This window comes from Poecilia latipinna, unplaced genomic scaffold (assembly GCF_001443285.1).
Source record: "Poecilia latipinna isolate Pla-1442-1.1 unplaced genomic scaffold, P_latipinna-1.0 Scaffold1161, whole genome shotgun sequence".
Lineage (NCBI taxonomy): Eukaryota > Metazoa > Chordata > Actinopteri > Cyprinodontiformes > Poeciliidae > Poecilia > Poecilia latipinna.
This window is the reverse complement of record NW_015113777.1, coordinates 48,880-69,381: the sequence shown is the minus strand read 5'-3', so window position 1 is coordinate 69,381 and position 20,502 is coordinate 48,880. Positions and strand designations below refer to the sequence as shown.

The window sequence follows — 20,502 nt, the reverse complement described above, 5'->3', positions numbered from 1 at the left end:
ATTCCCACAATTTTCTAGAATTTTTTTAAAATTAAATTCAAAATTTCAGAGTTTCTTCTGGCAAATTTAGTCGGTTTTTCTATCTACTATGGCCCTAATATGCCATAGTAGCCACAGCTGCCCTGGGGCTCCAGGCCCTCTGTCCAACACCAGCAGGCAAGGCGGGTGAAGTGTCTTGATAGAGGCAGACAGAGCAGGAATCAAAGTGGCAACCCACCAATTATCCCAAGTAAAAACTGGCTGAGACCACATCCGATCACTTTAATAAGTAAAAATGTAAACTGAAATCTCTCTCCCATCTTTGTGTCCTGTCCTCATATCAACCCCTCTATATATAGCAGGGCTCTTCTTCTCTGTCTGCATTACTGGAAAAGTGGGGAGTGGGCACTGCAATCTGAATAAGCGGCTTTGTCTGAGCAGGAGGAGGCTGAAGAGAAAGAGAAAACTGGATGAAAAAGCGCCATTGACAGACAGGCAAACACGAGTCAGCCCCTGTCCCCCTCAGGCCCCATTGTCTCTGAGTGCTAGACGCCAGCGAAGGACGAGAATCTGAAGAGAGGGAGGACAGCTAGCTAAGAGTCGCGGCTTTGTTTGGCCGGCTGGCCTCAGACCCGGTCAAAGTGCATGCAGAGGAGAAACGGGTGAGACATGGAGATGGAGGAGAGAGCACTAGACTGACCCCGTCGGAGGATCTCCTTCATCCTCCCAGTAAACAGAAACCAAACTTCCCATTATTCCCTTAGTGACGTTTAATCATGAGCAACCCAGATCGACTGCAGATGGCCGTGCTTCCCTCTCACCTACACTCCAAGTGTTAATCAGCACTCAATCATAGGATGACGAGGGTTTAATTTAACATGTTGCATCCATCATGCTGAAACGCTGCTCAGAGTTTGCAAATTCGCCCCAAGTCGCCCATTGTTCACACAATTAATTCAGCCACTGTACGGCGCAGGTACCTTTTTTTCTCCCACTTCAACGGATAATGTGTGTTAATTTGTTCCAGGGAGGAAAACGCAGAGCGACGGAGGATGGAAGGGAGGGGGAATGGGCCGGGCCGGGCCTGGGATGAGGGGTGTGGTTGGGTATAAACCAGGGGACAGTGGGGTTTCTGTTGTTGTCCTGTCTCTCCTGGCGTCCTGCTTCCCTTCATCCACTCTCCTTTTTTTCTGGTTTTTCCCTTCTCCTCCTTCCACTCACGCTCCCGGTGGAGTTGGGACTCTTCCTCGGCAGAGTCCTGTCAGGTTCGCAGCGTCCATCCGTTGTTTTGGGGGGGAGCTCCAACAGAAGCCAGAAAACCATGCTGAGAGTTTTGGCGCTGGCGTCAGTGGTCCTCCTGGGAATAGGTAATAAAAGAAAAACTAAATCTTTTCACTTTTTCTAATTTTATTTTGATGAGTTGACTAAAAGGCCTGCCCTGAATTTCACCTGTTAAAAGCGAAGGTGTTGAAATTATTTTCCAATTGTTCTGAGGTCAAAGGTTAAATGGGAGAAGCTTTTCTCTTGATTGCTTTCTTGAAAACTAATGAACCTGATGGAAATAAGGGGAGAATAAATGCCTTAGCATTGAATTAAACCTGTCTTTGCACTGAATTAGTACTTCACCGAGGCATTCCAGTTGCTTTCTGGAATTGTGGTGCATTGATTTGAACTGCGGTTCACTAAAATCTCCACAGAGTTAATCATAGCAAACTGATTGCTAGAATGTAATAGTGGGTGGGACTGGCTAAGTACTGAGCTCAACTGGTCAAAATTTTCCTTGATAGCCTTATTCCATACTTTGTCTCATTTGAAAGTCACAAATCTGAGGAAAAATGCACAAGAATAGCAAATGGCGTTCCACTAGGCTCCATTCTCAGCCCACTTTTTTATTAAATATCTACGTAATCTTGCTATCTTAGGTTGTAAAGAGTTTGAAAAAGTATCACTACCATATGTTAAAGGCACTAAACCTAATTATTCAGTGTCACCACATGACCACTGTTCTTTAGTCACCCAATTAGTGAATTATGAAGGAGATGCATTATTATCTTAATGCAGAAAAAAACTCTAGAAGTTATTGTTCTTGGTCCAAAAATGCAAGTTTAAAGACAAACACTTTAGTTTTTAACTTTTCTTTCTAAAAATGAAAGAGAATGAAAGAAACATGGGTGTTGTTTGTTTTGGGCTCTGAGCTAAATTTTACCATCAAATTAGTCTAATTAATTAGTCTATCAATATATCAGCTATCTGCCAGCTTAAATACACGACCAGGACAAAAGCTTTCCTGTTAAAACAGAAAAGTTGGTGAAAGCTTACATTTTCAGAAGATTATGTTGATGATCAACACTAAGGAAATGGGATGTATACCACCCGTCCTTACATCTCTGCACTGGCTTGCAGAATATATATATATATATATATATATATATATATATATATATACACACACATACGTCTCAGAGTTGCCTCTGCAAAAATAATCCATCTAGACCCCTCAGGTTATTAAAGACCTCTTCACTTAGTGCTCCAAGTACCAAACTTAACAAATGGAAACAGTCTTTAGTTTCTACGCTATAGAAAAATTTTAATGCAAAAAAACTGTTGGCTCCTTCATACGAAGACTGAAAACATTGCTGTTTCCTGCATCTTTCCTATAAATGTCAAATTACATGAATTCATTTTGAGTTGTCTTCATTTGTTGTATTTTTTATTTATTTTTTATTTTTTTTTTGCATTTTACTGTTTTTTGATGTGATACCTTTTTCTGTAAGTATATTTTCAATCTTTATTTTAATATATTTTTCTTTACATCTGTTTCCTAAAAGCCCTTTAATCTAGCTGGTGTTGTGAAAGGTACCATGCTAATAAACATGCCTATCTGATCATTTTTACATGCACTACAGTGCAGTAAATTAGCTAGCATCATCCATCTGTGTTACTTCGCCATAGCAGGTGTCTCCTGGTTTGAAAAGTAACGGTGTACTAATATTATGACTTTTAAACTGCGGTTTGGCTGTCAAACACAACCCTCCTCCCCACCCGACTCCTTCCTGTCAGCTATTTGTAGACATATATGTTTTTTGTCAGAATTTTAATTAAAAATGTCAAGTCTGATTTCATTGACAAGCAGTGCGGGGGCTTTTTTATCTCGCTGGAGGACGCTCGCAGCGAAAGCTGTGAACTTTACTCTGTGGGTGTTGAAACAGGCAGAACGCTCTGTGTGACTTCAGAGCTTATATACTGCGGCTGTGAGGATGCTGTGACCTGCAGAGGATCATCCACATGTAGACGTGAACGCTGTTGAGCGGCACACTTGGCTGGAAGTTTTGCAAGTTGTTTGAGATGCTGAGTGAAGTGTTTGTCTAGGAAATTCAGTATTTGCTTTTTTTTTTTTTTTTTCAGCTAAAACCAAACTAGCATTGATTATTAAATGTTATTCAAGCATAAGCAGTGCAGACAGTTAAGCCAACATTACCCAAATTAATGTGGAAAATTATCGTCGCCCTTGACTTTTACAAACTCAAACCTTATTTCAGCAGTTACTTGTGTGAATCAATGGAGGCACCACTAAAAGTACAGTTAGTCAATCTGAGTGCAAATTTAATTATTTATGAATCACAATATCGATTTAAGATCCTTCTAATGAATGTGGTTCAATGTAATTGGTAAAATTAACCAAAAACAGCCAAAAAAACCCCCAATTTTCTGTTTGCGTAGACATCTCTGGTAAAACAGATTTTTAAAATTTTTTTCTTAAAGGTGACACATTATGCTTCCTTCAACAAGTTAGGATGTGTCTATGACCTATGCATAACATCTTATTTACATTTTTTGCACAAAATCATTCTTTGATAATGAGATTTTAATCTGGTCAGTTCTGCTTGGTTTGAATTTATTTCAGAACAAACTGTTTTAGGGCGTCTTGTCACTTTAAATCCGAATAAAGTGCTGCTGGCCACGCCCCCAACTCAAAGCTTAGACTCACATGTGACAATGGCCGCAAACAGATATGGAAATATACAACCATACATATTTGATAAGCAGAAGTAGAGTCTCCTGCACACCCAGCAAGAATGCAGCAAGTGGTTTCTAAATAGTAAGCCATCAGTTTGACACTTGTCTTTTTCAGCAGCCATTGTGCAGCACAAACACCTGTAAAACCAGCTGATGAATCGCACTTGAGTTCCATTTGGGTTGCTAGGTAACGAGGTGTCCATTGAATCTAAAAAACATGAACTAATTGTCAAAAATGGATTTGTGTTTTCTAAAGCACTTGAGTAGTTTTCAGAAACCGAAATGGAAGTATAAAAGTGTGTAAAATAAGATGTTTTTAATAATAGATTCCCTTTTGATTTGATAAGAAAGAATACATTTTTGCATCTTCTTTGTGTCTTGCAGCACCCCAGGCATCCCAGGCCATTACTGTTTACACCAGCTGGGAGCGCCACGCCCTGGTGGGCTCAGACATCAGGCTGTCCTGCTCCTTCTTCTCCTGGCGCTTTGTTTCCGAGGATGTTTCCTTCACCTGGAGATACAGACCAGACGGCTCGCGGGACAGCATCTCTGTAATGCAAACATTTACGTTTACACACATGATGTTACACAAAACCCACAGCTGCTGCTGCACAGGTGTGCTTGTAGGAGTTTAAAAAAAAGAAGAAAAATCATGCTGAAAACTCTCTCAACAGAAACTCTTTAAACTTCTTGAAACATTGATGTGAGAGTTGCTCTCTCCATCCTCATCAGAGCTGTTTATGGCTGCAGCTGTTTCAGCAAAGAAGCTCCGATAAATCACTGTGCACTACATGTCCACGAGCCAACGGCAGACAAACAAAAGATGGCAACAATTTGCGAAATAACAGAGCATTTACTGGGCTGAAAACACCTCTTATAGAGAGCCGCTAAAAGAGCCTGTGCTCCCATTTTCTCTTTTCTGCTTAAATAAGAGCCTTGTGTGTTTCCTACTCACCACTTGAGGCCAAATTTTGGTCACAATGAGAACTATTAACAGGCATCTAGACTTGCAAACAATGATTGCATTTTCTGTCAAAGCTCTGTTTTGTTTTGTGTGCCTCTGCCAGGCACAAAGAGGAGCAAAAAATGTCGAGTTTTTCTTAAGGGCTCTTTCTTCAAGGATTTTAAAATAAAAACAGAGAGCTGAGAGTTTGATTTTCTCCATCATGCGTTGAAGAAACTTTTTGCGTCTCCTGCAGCAGCCTGCTGTAGTTTAATTTCACTCTCCCTGCTGTTATCGCTCTATCTCTCTAATCTCTCTATCTCCCCATCCTGACCATGCCTCCCTCTGTCCACCTCACCTAATCTCCTCCTCTCCAGCCCTGCAGTCTTTGTCCCTCTGTCCTCTCTCATTACGTCCTCCCTTCTCCTCCTTCGCCTTCATCTGTCCCCCCCTGCAGAGTCTTCACTTTGAAACTGAGTTTTCATTTTATTTACCATCCTATCTTCAGTCACTCATTTCTTTCCCCACCTTGAAAGATTACCTGTTTCGCAAATCTTTCTTTTTCCATGCTGTGTTTGTCTTTTCAAAGTGTGGTAATTGATTTTTAGAGACATTTATGTCAATCACAATAGCCTGGACGTTTAACACCAGATTGACCTTAAGTCCAGGAATGATTCTACAAATATTGGGAACTAAAATGGAAAGGAAAACCAAGTTCCCAATAAACAGTTCTGTTTTTGGTTTTTCAACCAGAGATTTTGTTTAAGTTTTGTTGAAACGAGCATGTGCGAAAAATGTTAAACCAAACAAAACTACTAGACATCTACACAAAAATTTAAACAGAAATGTGTTCTGTATTCCAATTATTTGTTTATTTAAAACTAAAAAGCAATCATCAATCCCACTACTCTTAATACGAGTGTAATATTGATTACAGTGAACCACCTATTCGCAGTTTAATGGGAGGTGTGATTCTAAATTAACTGCAGAAAATCCACCATACATTTTTCCATAAAGTATATGTAAAATATTTGAAAGAAAATACAGTGTCAGAAATTCTAACACCTCGGCACAATGCTACTCGACACGCTATTGGCTGGCATTTGTAAATCAGCCAATCCAGGAGCGCCATTATTTTCCTTGCCGCTGCCGATTGGCTGAACCCCGAAGAGCAGAAATAAGAAAGATCATAGCTGTTAGCTTCTGCTAATGGGGCTAACATGATTCCAGTATGTTTTAATTCTTCTTAAGGTATATTTGATGTACGAACTATTACAAACAGGCAGTCTTGAATGTTTTTAGAGGGGTCTCAAGTATTCGCAGATATTAAAAAGTTGTAGGTGGCTGTGGTTCATAACCAACCAACAGTCCACTGTATTCGCAGTAACGAAACAATGTTCTAAGCTACAACAGATCTTTAAGATATTTTTGATTTTGCTAGATTTCAGCAAATAAACTGAATGTTTGAGGTTGTTTTCACAAGATAATTGTTCCTTTATGCTGTTCCTCTTTTAATAGAGTAACATAAATAAAACAAGCTGCTATTAGCAGATAGCAACATTTAATTGCTTAGCTTCTTGAGTAAAGGTTACAGTCGCCTGCTAAATAAACTCTGATTGTCAGCTGCAGTTTTAATAGATTTATCTTAATAAGAGTGAATATTTTCTACTGCCAGTGATGTTCACTGACTGAAACTTATGTCCTTTTTTCAGCCAGCTCGCTAGCAGTGCACATCAACGGGTGGAGGAAGGGTTGCACTGTCTGTGTTAAAATTTTGGTCATTACAGGAATTTCTCTAATTCACATGCACACACTCTAACGTGTGTGTGTGTGTGGGTGTGTGTGTGTGTGTGTTGGGGGTGTGGGGGGTGGGAATGTGAGGCTTAAATGTTTAAACCATAAACATAATAAATCTCAATATTATATCTATGGTTAAATCCTGGATATTTCCTAATACCAATGGCTCATGCTGACCCATTTAATAAATTAGAATATTATTGAAAAGTCCGTTTATTTGAGGAACGTTATCAGTATGCGAAACACAATATGTAGATTTCTACACATAGATGGATCTTTGAAAGCCTTTATGATTTTCCACTTATGAAAACATGGCATTTAAAATTACAATATTACATCAGACATAAAAAAAACCCCAATATAGTCATGTAGCTTGAAAAGTATGATTAATAACAGTTTAAGATTGTCACTTTTCAAAAGGTACTGTCAATCTGACACATCGAAACACATTTATTGAATAACGTGACTGTACTTTTATACCTGATGCCCAAAGTGGTTCTTTACAAATGAACAAACTTTTTTGATACTTAATATTTTTCTATTTGGAATTTTGTAAGATCTATTTTTCCTTAGCTTCATTTTAATAACATTTTCTTACCAATAGTTTGGATCACAAATCTTTTCCATTAGTCAGAAATATTGGAAATATCGGGAGACAATGATCATCTTTCAGTATTTAACAATTAACATCAAAAATAAAATAATTTTAAATCACTCAAAAGCTACACCTTTTGACGAAAATGCATCATGTTTTTGGGTGAGGTGTACATTTTTAAGTGCTGAATTTTGATAAAACTTTAAATTATAAATAGTTAATCTCACATTTTAATGCATGCTGAACTTGTTAAGATTTTGCAGCAGGCCTGAATATCCATTATCTGAAGGTTTAAATCTGGAGCTTTTAAATGTATTTAAAAAAAAATAAACAAACTGCAAACTCAATCAGAGTAGCATAGAATGATTCCTGATTACTTCCACTCCAGAGATCCAGATCCATCAGGTACTCTTGAGTGCCATTGGTCAGTGTTTCCTCCTCTGTCGTCCCCAGATCGCCCACTACGCCGGTGGTGAGGCCTACACTGACAACAAAGGCGCGTTCAAGGACAGGGTGGAGTTCGTGGGGAACCCGAAGCGTCGTGACGGCTCCATCCTGATCAAAAATTTGGATTTCAGCGACAACGGCACCTTCACCTGCGACGCCAAGAACCCCCCTGACATCGTGGGGCGCCCCTCCAGCGTCCGGCTGCTGGTCTTTGAGACCTGTGAGTTAGCTGCTTTGATCCCAGCACAGTGCCCTGCAAATTGATCACATCACAACCACAAACTCTTGTCTGTTCCTAAGGGACATGTTAGATCGAATGATGTTTATGAAGATGGTACAGATAAAGTTCAGAGCTAAATCCTTAAACTTTGTTTTGGGTTTATCAGGCGTATAAAGGTCATTTTCATTTTGGATCACATCAAGATCATGAATCTTCTTAAAGGGACGGTTTGAAAATGTATTGATAAAACCCATTAACAAACTATAAAAATATTAATAAACTGATGTCTCTGCATTAGTTAAGTATTTTTTTTTATTTTGCAGGAATTTATATGTTTGTGGAATTGTGAAAAACTGGAGTGACTTACTGATGTAATTTGGGAGTTTGCAAATAAAAACTGCTTTGATTTGATTGATAAAATCGTATTTAAAAAATCCAGTATCATCTTGAAGGCTCACTGTGTCCCTCTGCAGTTTAGAGGGCCACATAAGAAGCTGTGGCGGGCCAGATTTGGCCCCCGGGCCTTTAGGGTTAACTCGTGGTCTATCACCTAAAATCATAATTGAATATGTTGAAGTTTGTGGTTGTAACAAAACCGAGTTGTGAAAGGAATCAAGTCCTCTGTGGAAACTTTTGAAGAGCTTATTTCGTCTTATATCTCCCAGTAATTTTTGTCCTATTGGAAAGCAAATATTTTTAGATCTGTGTAATCGTCCCAAACTTTGAAATTGATCTCAGTGAAAGCAAGTGAATATTTATCAGAGAAGTTGTCGCACCATTAAATGAAATCGATTACAATTTTATCTCAATCTTTATTTTAGGCTGCTGTCAGCCTCATTCTCACTTTCTCCAATTTTCCCATCTTCACCATATTCTCTCTCTCCTTCTATCCCTTTTTCTTTTACCTTCGCTGAATTTAAATGTTTTCATCTTTTAGTCAGCCTTTCTTCCTCTGTTCTAATGTAATATGTTACTTTGTTCCTCCTCCTTTTCATCCTAACTCCTTCATTTCCAATCCATATCTCCCTCTGATTATTCACATATTATCTGTATTGATCTGGTTCTCTCTGTCCTTCTATCCCGTCTTCTGCCTCCTCTCCTCTCGTCTTAGTGCCCATCCAAGCGGGTGTGATCACGGGGGCCATCATCGGTGTGGTGCTGGGCCTGCTGGTGCTGATTGTGGTCATCTACTACCTAATGAGGTTCCTGGTGGCGCGTCGCGTCTTCAGCCTTAATGTCAGGTCAGTGCCCAGCCTGTGGGGTCTCTGCAGGGGGCGGGAGCAGAGGCTGGAGCCCATTCCTGGCACCGACACATGTCTGGCCAAGGCCCTTTGAGCAAGGCTGAGTCCCATTTCCCCCTGTGCCTGGCATACTGGGGCTATGTAGTCTAAGATGTTTCTTTGGACCAGATAAGGACTTAAAAACGTTGTTTTTTCAGGGGCGCATTTTAAAACAAATGTGTAATATCTGCATTTGCATTTAAATCGGATGAACTGTTTGATGCATAGTAATTAATTTAGTTATGTTTGATTCCAAATAGGCAAGAAATTGACTAAATAGCTGAACATCGCTGGTTGAAATCTTTTGCAACAAGAAAAAAACAGTGTAATGACTCTCTAGATGTATTCTGACATTGGTGAAAATAAATCTACAATGTACAAAGATGATTTAACTAATTTAGTGCCTCAAGCAGGTCTTAACATTTTTATCTTAACACCCCATCACACTTCGCTTCAAGGGCTCGATATTACACACAATTCCTGTCATTTTCTTATGTTTAGACATGCAGTGCAGAAGCTTAAAGTCTACTGCATTGCATGTACAACTATACACTTTATAAGATCTTTGGCTATCAGTCTAGGGATGCATTATCTAAATAAAAAAACCCTTTTCATAAATTCAAGTATTTCTGCTTTTAGCTGTGGTACCTTTAGTACCATATTTCTATTCTTCCTTAACAAACTTTTGTTTGTTTTCTACAAGTGGCAGGAATCCGGATAACCTTAGAAAATGGGATTCAACCTTACTTTGTATTTTTTTTTTGTTGTTTTGTTTTTTTGAAGCTTTGAAACTGGAAGTTGATAAGCTTTCAATTCGATTTAATCTGCAAAACAGCAAGCATAGGTCCAAAGTAGGAGGATTAAAAGTTGTGAGGCGACATTTTCTGAGTGGATAATCCACAAGATCATGACGATGATGGATCCATCGGATTGCAAATTCCCTTCCCATCGTAACACATCTGGCACCTGGGGGCTGTGTCTGAGACAGGCCAGTAGATTAAGATGATGGTCTCTTTATGATAGCTGGCAGGCAGTGCTGCCCTGTGACCACTGGAGGGAGAGATAGATTCGACATCCTGACATTGTCTTTCTTTTGTCCCCTCCAGCAAACATGGCAAGAAAAAGAAAGAGGGATCACAGCAGAGACAGGCAAGTTTCCTCCTCTTCCTCTTCCTCCTCCCTCTCCTTCGGTATCCTCCTCCCCTCCTCCCTCCGCTCCCACACATGCATCCCGTCTGCAACGACAAACGCAACAGATTGGCTCGCTGTCATCATCACATGACGATTTGGAGAGATTACAACAGCATTCGGCGATTGTTGAGAGAATTTGGGATGAGGAAGCGTGTTGTCAAAGGGAATATTCATCTCCTCTGTATGGCGGCGCAGCTGACATGACGGTGCATAGCAGCACTCTGTTATAATCGCATTCTCCCTAATGGCAGTCCAGGCATCTCCAGTTTGGCCTCATCCTCAGCACAGCAACGTTACAACAACAAAATAACGGGCCATTCAAACCCTGCGCCCCCTCCAGCTCTAATAACCGCATTCAGCTGGTAAAATCCTCTTGCTGCCTCAGCGTTCAACCTGCCTTTCTATCCTGTGGCCCTCGCCCTTTCCTTCATTTCCCTCCGGTTTGTGGGGGGGGTCCCAAACAGCCCTGGGCCAAAGAATCAAAGCAGCGGCTGTGAAATGACCCAGTCTGGGTTACGAGGACTAATGCCGGCGCTGCGGACTGAATAGAGCTGTGATTTGCTCGCAGTGGGGAGACAGACAGGAGCTGCTGATTTCGCTCACTGGGAGTCAAATAAAAAAATCACTGGGCCTATTATGGTCCGGGCTGTTATCAGTGTTTTTACGCAGCTGCTACGTAACAGCTATGTTTTTTTTTTGTCCCCTTCTCTCCCTTGTGGGAGTTCGATCGCCTCAAGAGGTGGATTAATCAGACATTTTTTTTTTTTTGTGGCTTGTATGCTTTTGTGAAAACAAGCCACCAGGGCAAGTTGTGTTTGATTACTCTGCGGTGATGTGGTGGGCTGCAGGGTTGCGTGGGAGTATTGTAATCGACTGGAAGCAGTGTGCTGATAATGAGGGGGGGAGAAAAGTACGTCAAGGGATTTGAGTTCAAGGCATTTTTGTCAATTAAAACTCAGCTTTGAAAATGGAGACGCGCGCAGATACCCGAGTCGGGAAATCAGAGGTGCTGCTGTGACAGCTTTGTCATTTAGCCGCAGGTAGATCAAGGCGGGAGTATGGCAACACATTGTAACATATAATCAAACCACACACCTATCTCTAATTACTCTTTTTAGATAGCACTAATAGCTTTCCTCAGAGAGACTGAATGACATTACTAATCAGGAAATGAAAGTAATCTAAAATATTATTGCTACAAGTAAAATGAGGAACTTATTTAAGTGTGTTCTGGGAAAGTTAGGTTTGGTATAGGGATTTTTTTAAATAAATTTTTCTAATAGGTATGGGAATTCAAACAGAGTACAAGCCTGAAACTTTATAAAAATGATTTCAGCTTGTCATGGAGTTCTGATAATGATCTGTTCATTTGATTCAGAAACAGGAATGCATTTAAAAGTTGCAGGTCAATGGCTCTGACCTGTAGCAGGAATTCCCTGCCTCGTGCTACATGTGATGTGACGAAAAGCACACTGGGAAGTTTGTTTTCGAAGAAGTAAATTCAGTCTTTTTTTCGAATAAAACAGCCAAACAAACCATGAACAAACTGATTATTGTTGTCATTCTTAAAGTGGAGCAGCTTTCTGACATGCTAAGCTAATGTTAGCATGTTTCCATCTGTTTTTGCAAATAATTCAGTTCATAACATATTTCAAGAGTAGTTCCAGTTAATTACTGGCAAACTAAACTTACAGGAATAATGTTCTCCTGTTTTTTTTAAATGTAGTTTCTTGAACATAGTGATAATCAGTAGTCAGTATAAAGCCAGACACATGATGAACACTTAATATTTGCTTTGAAGATCATGTCTTAATAGTAAAAGCTGCTACACGCTTGCGTCTCTTTGCAGCCATATAGCAGGAATGTTGAGGGCCCACAGCTCTCCATCCTTCCTTAAACAAGTTCCCTCATCTCTGCGGAGCCCCTCTTTCTCCCCCCTGTCTTCCGCTCTCCTTTCTACTGTCGTGTGATTGTCAGGTTTTTCTTGAGTTGCTCTCAAGTGCCTGCAGCGTGTGACAGTGCATATATGAATAAATAACTCGCCGCCAAGAGGACACTGGGATATTTGACAACGCTGTCATTTACAGTTACTCTCCTGCAAGCCTGTGCTCAGATGACAAACACAGAGCAAAAGCAGATATTCTATCTGAGCTCGCTCTGCTTTATATTTCAGTTTATTTATTTCCCCTCCACCCCTCCTCCTCTGAGATGATTTGGTTTTTGTTGCTACGCCACACGCAGTCAGACCGTTGGGATTTTATGGCCCGCTTATAAACGACTGTTTGATCAGATAGTCCTGATTAGGAGGCGCTGCTGACACTCAAGTTTCTTTATTATTATTATTTTATCAACCTTACTGTCTTTGTTTAAAGCTGCAGTATGTAACTTGTATAAAGAATATATTTTTTCTAGGTTTGTTAAAACTTTCACCATGTTGTGACAGTTTGCTATGAGGCAGATAATCTATGAAAGGATCAATCTCGTCCACCTCGTCTCTGAGCTGCTATTGCTGTCTGAAAGATGCACCGATCCCGACCAAAACCAACCAGTCAGAACCAGGAGGAGGGTCTTAGCGCTGTCAATCAGTGTCACATACTTGCTGTTAAATGTGCTAATGGCAGAGAAACAACTTGCCTTTCCAGGAAAATCGTTTGCCCGCCGTCAACAGAGGTCATGGTAACCATGACAACAGGCTATGCTAACTGCAGCGTAGCAGAGAGAAAAGGGGAAGATGAGCCACAGGAGATTGTGATTGACAGCGCTAAGACCCGCCTCCTGGTTCCGATTGGTTGTTTCTAGTTAGCACTGAGAGCTACATTTTTTTCATAGATTATCACGACATTGTGACAGTTTCATCAAATATCTAAAAAAAAAAAAAAAATTTTTAATAAAAGTTGCGTTCTGCAGCTTTAACGGTTTGCGCTGCTTGCGCTACAAACCCAGACGCTGTGTGAGGAAGTGGAAACGGGATTGTGGAGCTGGGTGGGGCGTGCCGTCACGCTCCCCCCATTAGAGGGTGTTGTGGAAGAAGACTGTACTCCTGCAGCCCCACTCAGGGAAAAGTTCCCTACAATAAGCACACACACTGTTCTGGAATGATAATTGAGTGCACTTAGTATCGATCTGAGCTCAAACACACACACACACACACACACACACACACACACACACACGCTCATATATAACCCACCCATTCTTCTCTCTCCGTCTCCCTATTGCCTACCTCTTCAGTTCACTCCCACCAGCACTCTCTTTCTCTCATTCAGATTCCTTTCATCCACTCCTCCTGTCTTCCTTTCCTTTGGCTTCCTTGCTGACCATGGGAAGCATCCGTCTATCTGTAAGCTAATTCCCCCCCATCACTCTGTTGATTCCTCTTCAATTTCCTTCTCGATCCTCCTCCCTCTCCAGTTCTCTCCCTTCCTCCCTCCTTCAGGTCCTCGGGGTTCTGATCCACTTTCCTGCCGGACAGGAAATCACTACCTCTCACTCCTCATCTACCTCTCAATCTCCCTCCTCACCTGTCACCTCCTCTCTCTTTAGCATGCAGCAGGGGATGCAGCCACTTTTCCCTCCCATGCCGCCGTCCTCTCCGTATTTCTCCACTGTACCTTACGTTTCCTTTGAAGTGCGCTCTCCGCCTCCCCCCCCCCACCCTGTAACCAAGGTGGTGCTGCATTCTGCAGCCTGGGGTGTGTCTTTACAAAGCAGGCCCGTCGTTAGTGTGGGAGCTCTGCAGAATAAAATGCTGGAGCCTGTTGCAGGAAGCATAACGGTAAACAATGCAGTGATGTATGAGAGAATGTAAGTATAATCGGAGATAATGAAACCGGCTGGGCCTGCGCCGCTCCCCCGCTGAGCTGGGTGTCTGCTGCAGCAGGCGCCTTCAATCGTGTGCTGCCTTTGCAGGGCGGATAATTAAAAATGATAAATTCTGTAATGCAATCAGTGGGGTATTATTAGTTGAAGCTTCAGTGGGTGGAAACAGCCTCAAGTGGGCTTTCCACCGTTGACTAAGCTGATGTATTAGAGCCAAATTATTTCAGTCTCTGAGCTTCAGATCCATTCCTATTCACTCTGTTTACTCTGCAAACACAACAATGGAGCGGCCCACAGTTCAACCTGTGGAAGAGCATCTAAAGAAGCACAACACTGTAAAACTATTACACGCGTGTGAAGTTTCATTAAGCTCCATTAGAGCATTATTGCACACTTGTGATACTTTTCAATAGGTTAACTGACAGGTTAATGCACTGGAATACAACTATTGTGAGGTTAAGTGTAGCCCTGACCTTATCTCCTCCTGGTTCAGTCCTTCCTGATGGATTTGTTGTGCTGAAGCGACGCAGCGTTTGAGTTTTCCACCTTCTGCCTCTTCCTTTTATAGATTTTCTTTTCCTGCAGATGGTTTCAGACAACGCTCATATATTGCACAGACAATTTGCGGAGCGAGTGGGAGTGAATTGTGGTATTACAAAAGTAAAGGTCCCATTAATATTTAAAGATAATATGGGTTTGGAAGAACAACAGAAATCAATGCAAAGCTGAGTAAGCAAATGGTTCCCTGATCAAATATACTGCAGTTTCTTTTTTTCCCTCCAACTTTGATCTGAATATGAAGAGACAGTCAGAATGCTGGTTGGAGTCCTGTCCAAGTTTGAATCAAATTCCAGATATGGTGTTTACATAGAATATAAAACACTTGATATTTCATTCTACAGCATATATGCATTAAAAATGCATGCATCTATGCATCTGTGCATCCTTAATGTATATACTCATTTAGCTTTCAAAGAGCCGCACTATCCTGTACTCCACTTTAGTAACCCTTATTAAAAGTTCTCCCAGCTTTCTGAGGGCCTTTTTGTCTCTACTTTGGGGGATTTTTCATTCATTCTCAACTACATTTCCAGAAAATTGTGCAGTGTGGCTTTAGCAAAGTGTTTAAAGTGAACATGCACATGACACAAGAAATTTCAGGTCTAAATAAACTTTATCAAAACTCGACCAAATCCACTTGTGAAATCTGGTTTCTTGTGAGGCAAAGACAAAGAAATAATGGATGACTTAAGATCAAGTATCCGTCATTGTGTTCAAGTGATCATCATCACGATGTAAATTATGCTAACTTCCACTAAAGAATGAGAAACCAGTTTATATTCGACAGTGTCCAGTAATATCCTGGGTTCTCAGAACTGGAATCAGTTATTAAAAATGCTTTTGGAACATTAAAACTTAAAATATGTGTCTGAGAAGTTGAGATAAATTAATACTGGGATTTCTAGTCGTGTCTGGATAACCAGGAGTTTTTACGTTCCATGTAAACATTTCGTAAGTGAAACCAAAATCTGGATTTAGAATAACAGGAATGTTCAATAATAGTAAACAGACTTACTCAGAATAATCTACATTTCTTCTTTGATTCTAACTTGAACTGGTGGCATTTATTGAAGTAAAGATGTAAAAAAAAAACTTAAAATTATAAAATCCAGTGTATGAAAAGAGTGTAATGAACTCCACATTTACTTTTTCTGGAATCTAACAGTTAACATGTTTTGTTATGGAGACTTGATGGTTTTGTGGGGTTTTTTATGCTTCCTAACCATCATCATTGTTTTTGGTGTCAAAATAATTGCAACTTTTCTTTGCACGCTTCTCGTTTTTTAAACACTTATGGGCAAATATGAATGAGTAGCTTTTTTCTTATATACAATTCCAAATATTCTAAACAAAAAACCTGATTGGCATCACTAATTTTGATTACTCTACAGTATAAAATGTCAGAAATGACATTCAGTAAAATGTATTTTTACAGGAATTGTTGTGAGTATCCATAATTCTTCCATTATTTTGTTAGAAAAAAAGAAAAAAAATGTATATATATATATATATATATATATATATATATTGAAGATGGGGTTTCTCACCCACTGATTAAAGTTGTTTTTCTACAGTTGTCAGGATGTGCAAGGATTTTTGCACATCTTTCTAGGGATGCCAATAAACGTACTTGGCTAATCATTTATTTACAGAACAGCATCTTAATTGCTTCACTCTGAATTTAAGAATAGAAAATAAACTTTTAACTTTAAAATGTAGTGTTAAAGTGTCCAGCAACATAGCGCTACTGTCTGCTACAGTCGCTCAGACTTTTGAATCCAAATTACACATTGAAATATTCACCATAAACAACAGAAGACCAAAGGCAATGGAAATTCAGACATTTGTAAACATGTTCCTGCACACTGGAGATTTATATTCCCCCAATCAGAGGAAGCAGATGGTTTTACACATTCAACCATCTGGGATGTCTAAGACGTTTGACGAAGTGCAAGCAATTTAAAGAAAAGAAAATAAGTGAAAACATGGCAGATAATTGGTTGAATCTCTCAATCAGCCAAGCAGATGAATCTTGTTTTAGGAAATTGAAAACATCCTTTCTCTTCTATTCTTTGCCCTTTTTTAAAAATAATAAAAACATACTCTCTTGATATTACTGATGGTGATTGTTTTAAAAACAGGAATCCAAAAGAAAGATGCTAATTGGTTAGAAATAAATTGGTCTAGACGTAAACATGATTGCATGATCTTTATCGGGATCTAACCCCAGTATTGTTTAAATTAAAAATGGAGATGGAGTCAAATCTCACATGAAAAAGTCAAAAAACTTGCCCCGCCATCATCCTCTAACTACTTCCTGTCATCTTCTTCTTGGTTTGCACCAGCAGTAAGATCAGCCATCATACTCATGTCCTCGTGGAAGTGTTTCCATTGCAGTTTTCTGAAATAAACCAATTTCAATGCATCCTAACGTCTATTAAAATTGGTGTTTTGGGACCTGATGTTAGATTGGAAACAATCGTCTGCAGCCAGAAACATGATTGGAAGAATCCAGCTGCTCTCCAACGCATTTAAAAAAATCTCCTTGGATTTAATCCCTACATTTCTGAGATTCAAAGTCAACTTTTTGATGACTTGGCTGTGAAAACCCACTCTGGCTGTGTGTGTGGGGGGAGATGATTGTGTGTTATTGATCAAATGTCACTCAGTTGTCACAGGTGTATGGAGTCTGTCCGCCACTGTGTCCCATCCTAACGCATGGTTACCTGTTTTGTCACCCCCTTACAGCTCTGGACTCCGCCCCCTCTCACTTGCTACCCCCTCCCCTAAAAGGACTGCGTCTCCCCCACCCCCCACCTCGACCACCTATATCTCTCTCTTCTCTAAATGTGTTTTTCTCCTCTCTTCACACAGCTCCGCCCGTCCAGTTTAACTCCATCTCTCATCTTCTCACCTCTCTCACGTCCTCTCCTGCTGCCTTCCTTTCCTCCTGAAGTGACTCTCCTCCCCTTGTTTCCTCCCCCCCTCTTCCCCCTCCGCCCACAGGGCCCCGCGCCTCCCGCTGACCCCTCCAAGGTGAAGGCGGCCGCCTCGGAAAAGAAGAAGCAGGAGTCTCGCAAGGATAAGAAATAGGATACGGGGCGGGCCTGGGGCGGGCTGCTCCAGCCCCTGCGCCAGGTACTGGCGGCGAAGGTCCGACCCAAACAGAAGCAGCAGCAAACCATCATCAAAGGGGCGGAGGGGGAGGGGGGAGGCGGCGGCGGAGAGGGATCTGGTCGGGTGCTCATGACCATTGAGCTGGAGCTGACCCGGCAAAACGGGGAGGAAGGTTCCAGTGGTGAGGCAGGGACCAGGAGGTCGGCGCCGCCGGGCCTCCTCTCCCGCCTTTCCGAACGGTTCACCTTCAAATAACAAGAGAGTTAAACCACAAACCTACTTTACATCCGGCACTACAGCACCTGAGTCTCTGAATAAATATATTAAATCATATCTGCTCTTGTCACAGAATGTAGACGCTACTACTGTACGTGGGCCCAGATGTCACGATAATCTCTAACACCGGCCCGGCTCCCTGACTGCTTTTGTTAGGTCATAAGATATGCCATTTGAAGCGAGACCCCGAGACGGCCCGGGCTTGATAACAAAATCTAAAAAGGCTGCTCCCTGGGTTTTGCCTCTCTGGTTCCTTTCATTGTGATCCTATCCACTGAAAAAAGCTTTTTCTCTGAGTGCGTCCGATACGCATCACAAATCCCTGGCTGCGGGGACAAGCCAATTTGCTCTCTTTTTTATTCTCTTTCCAGAAGCGATGTGTCAAACTCCAGCTTTCTCTCCTTACGCTGATTTCTGATTTTCTCCCACCCACCCCTGTCCCTTCCCATTTCTTCCTCCTATTCCAATACATTTCTGGACTTTCTTGTTAATTCAAATTACAGGAATGATTTATATGCTAACCACTCTGTCCTGTTCTTTCTCTTCCTTCCCCTCTTTTCTTGCTCCTGTAGATAAAGGTCTGACTTCTCCATGACTGCCTCCACTCCTCTAGTCTGCTCCCTCTTTTTCTGCCCAGGCTGATGCAACCCCCATTTTTTCCCATTATCTGTACTCTCTCAAGACAGCATTGGCTGTAAGAATAGCCCCCCGTATTTCACTGTGCAACAGTGTCAAATAATTTTTACAACGCCTCATCGAAGACGGCGTTTGCGATCACTGGGCTAACTGTAAAAGTCTTTAAGGCCTAGCTATGCACATAACTCGACAGACCACCCCTCATGTGTTTGGAATCTTCCCCCTTCACTTTAATGTTTACGACTCAATCACGTCCACCGAGCGGAGCTGCCAAGTCACACTGGACTTCACATAGAGGAAAAACAGAGCGTGATAGCCAGAGAGAAATATGATTCCTGCTCTCAGCCGACGCAGATAGAAGTTCAAGCCCCGGAGCTCGGAGGTGATTCAATCCTCTCACATTTGAGCTAATGGAGGTTGTTGCTGTGTCCCTGCCCAGGCTGAAGGGGGGCTATTTCTGGCCTCTATAAGACGGCACAGGCTTACAGTAACAGCTGCACATTTTTCAACCAACAAGGGGGGGTTGGAGGTGGAGGTGATTTTTTTTCCCCCTTCCCGTTTGTGCCTGAGAGAATATCCGCGGCCGGCTCAGCGGCCAGTGACTGACGAACTGGAATGACGTCACGGCCTCCAGCGGCCGGCGGATGGATGCTCTCAGGAGTCTTACCAGGAAGAGGTGCACTCCCGAGTTATTTTAGGTCCAGTTAATCCACTCGCACGTTTCTCCTAATTATTGTCGTGTGTGCTGGTAACATGATATCTCTCACCACATCTCCCCCTGCCTCCTCCGCCTTCTCCACTTCATCTCTGCCCCCATCTTGGGAATCATCTCCCCCAGTTTCGCTGTCTCTGTCCTCAATGTCTTTGGCTTCCCTTTATCTCTTCCCCGTCCTGCTGTCTACTGAGTCCGCGCCGCATTATTCCCCCACTGAAAAGGTCTATACACAATCCAATCTACTCTTTAAGCCGCTCCTTATCTGACTGGCAGGCCTACAGCTCAATGCTTCACTCTCATCCGTCCGTCCTCCTCTTCTGCGTCTTCGTTACTCTCTTTTCCAAACTCAGAGGCAGGCGCTTCGTTCACGCCGTCCTCCATCTTTGCCAGTGATTGACGAAAAACGCCCTCCCGCCTTTGCCCTTCAAACACGCCGGAGGCAAGACTTTCCCCTAAGCCTGGGTCTCAGTTAAACACCTGGATTCTGCACCTATTGTCATTAGTACCTGTAAACAAACCATTTCAAGGTTTAGCATTAATTCAAAACACTGAATTTTATATATAAGGTATTTTATTATTTGCAGATGACTTCATATTTCAACCTTTATATCAATGTACTGCAGACTTTTATGAAATATCTCAGATTATGAACCCTGATTGAACTGAGATTACTCTCACTGACATTTTGCTGTTATATGTTATTTATTGGAATCATAAAATCTTATAGTAAAATCAGAGTAGGCGAAATGGATTTGAAGTTTTATCACAATTTTTTGTGGTAATATAATTATAACAAAAGTGACAATAAGAACTATTTATTGATTTGTTTTACAGTATTTATTGTATCGTTAACGCTAAGATAAATACACACCCCTTTTTAGATATGGCTGTGACTTGAGTGACACAGCA

General features: G+C 41.4%; 1 protein-coding gene across 4 annotated transcripts; it reads left to right on the top strand.

Moving 5' to 3' along the window:
* Positions 1–1,099: 1,099 nt before the first annotated feature.
* On the top strand, positions 1,100–19,494 carry mpz (myelin protein zero). Of its 4 annotated transcripts, none has more exons than XR_001427513.1 (7): positions 1,100–1,346; positions 4,381–4,547; positions 7,785–7,998; positions 9,110–9,239; positions 10,385–10,427; positions 17,856–18,002; positions 18,815–19,494. XR_001427513.1 is itself a non-coding variant. In XM_015053129.1 (7 exons), exons 1-6 carry the CDS (start codon positions 1,301–1,303, stop codon positions 17,940–17,942), a joined length of 687 nt encoding a protein of 228 aa, XP_014908615.1. In that variant the 5' UTR covers positions 1,100–1,300; the 3' UTR covers positions 17,943–17,987; positions 18,815–19,494. The 4 variants fall into 4 exon arrangements, 3 of the variants coding, with proteins under 3 accessions (XP_014908615.1, XP_014908616.1, XP_014908617.1); XM_015053129.1 differs by having other exon boundaries at positions 17,856–17,987; XM_015053130.1 differs by lacking the exons at positions 17,856–18,002; positions 18,815–19,494 and adding an exon at positions 17,598–17,809 and having other exon boundaries at positions 1,101–1,346.
* Positions 19,495–20,502: the final 1,008 nt, after the last annotated feature.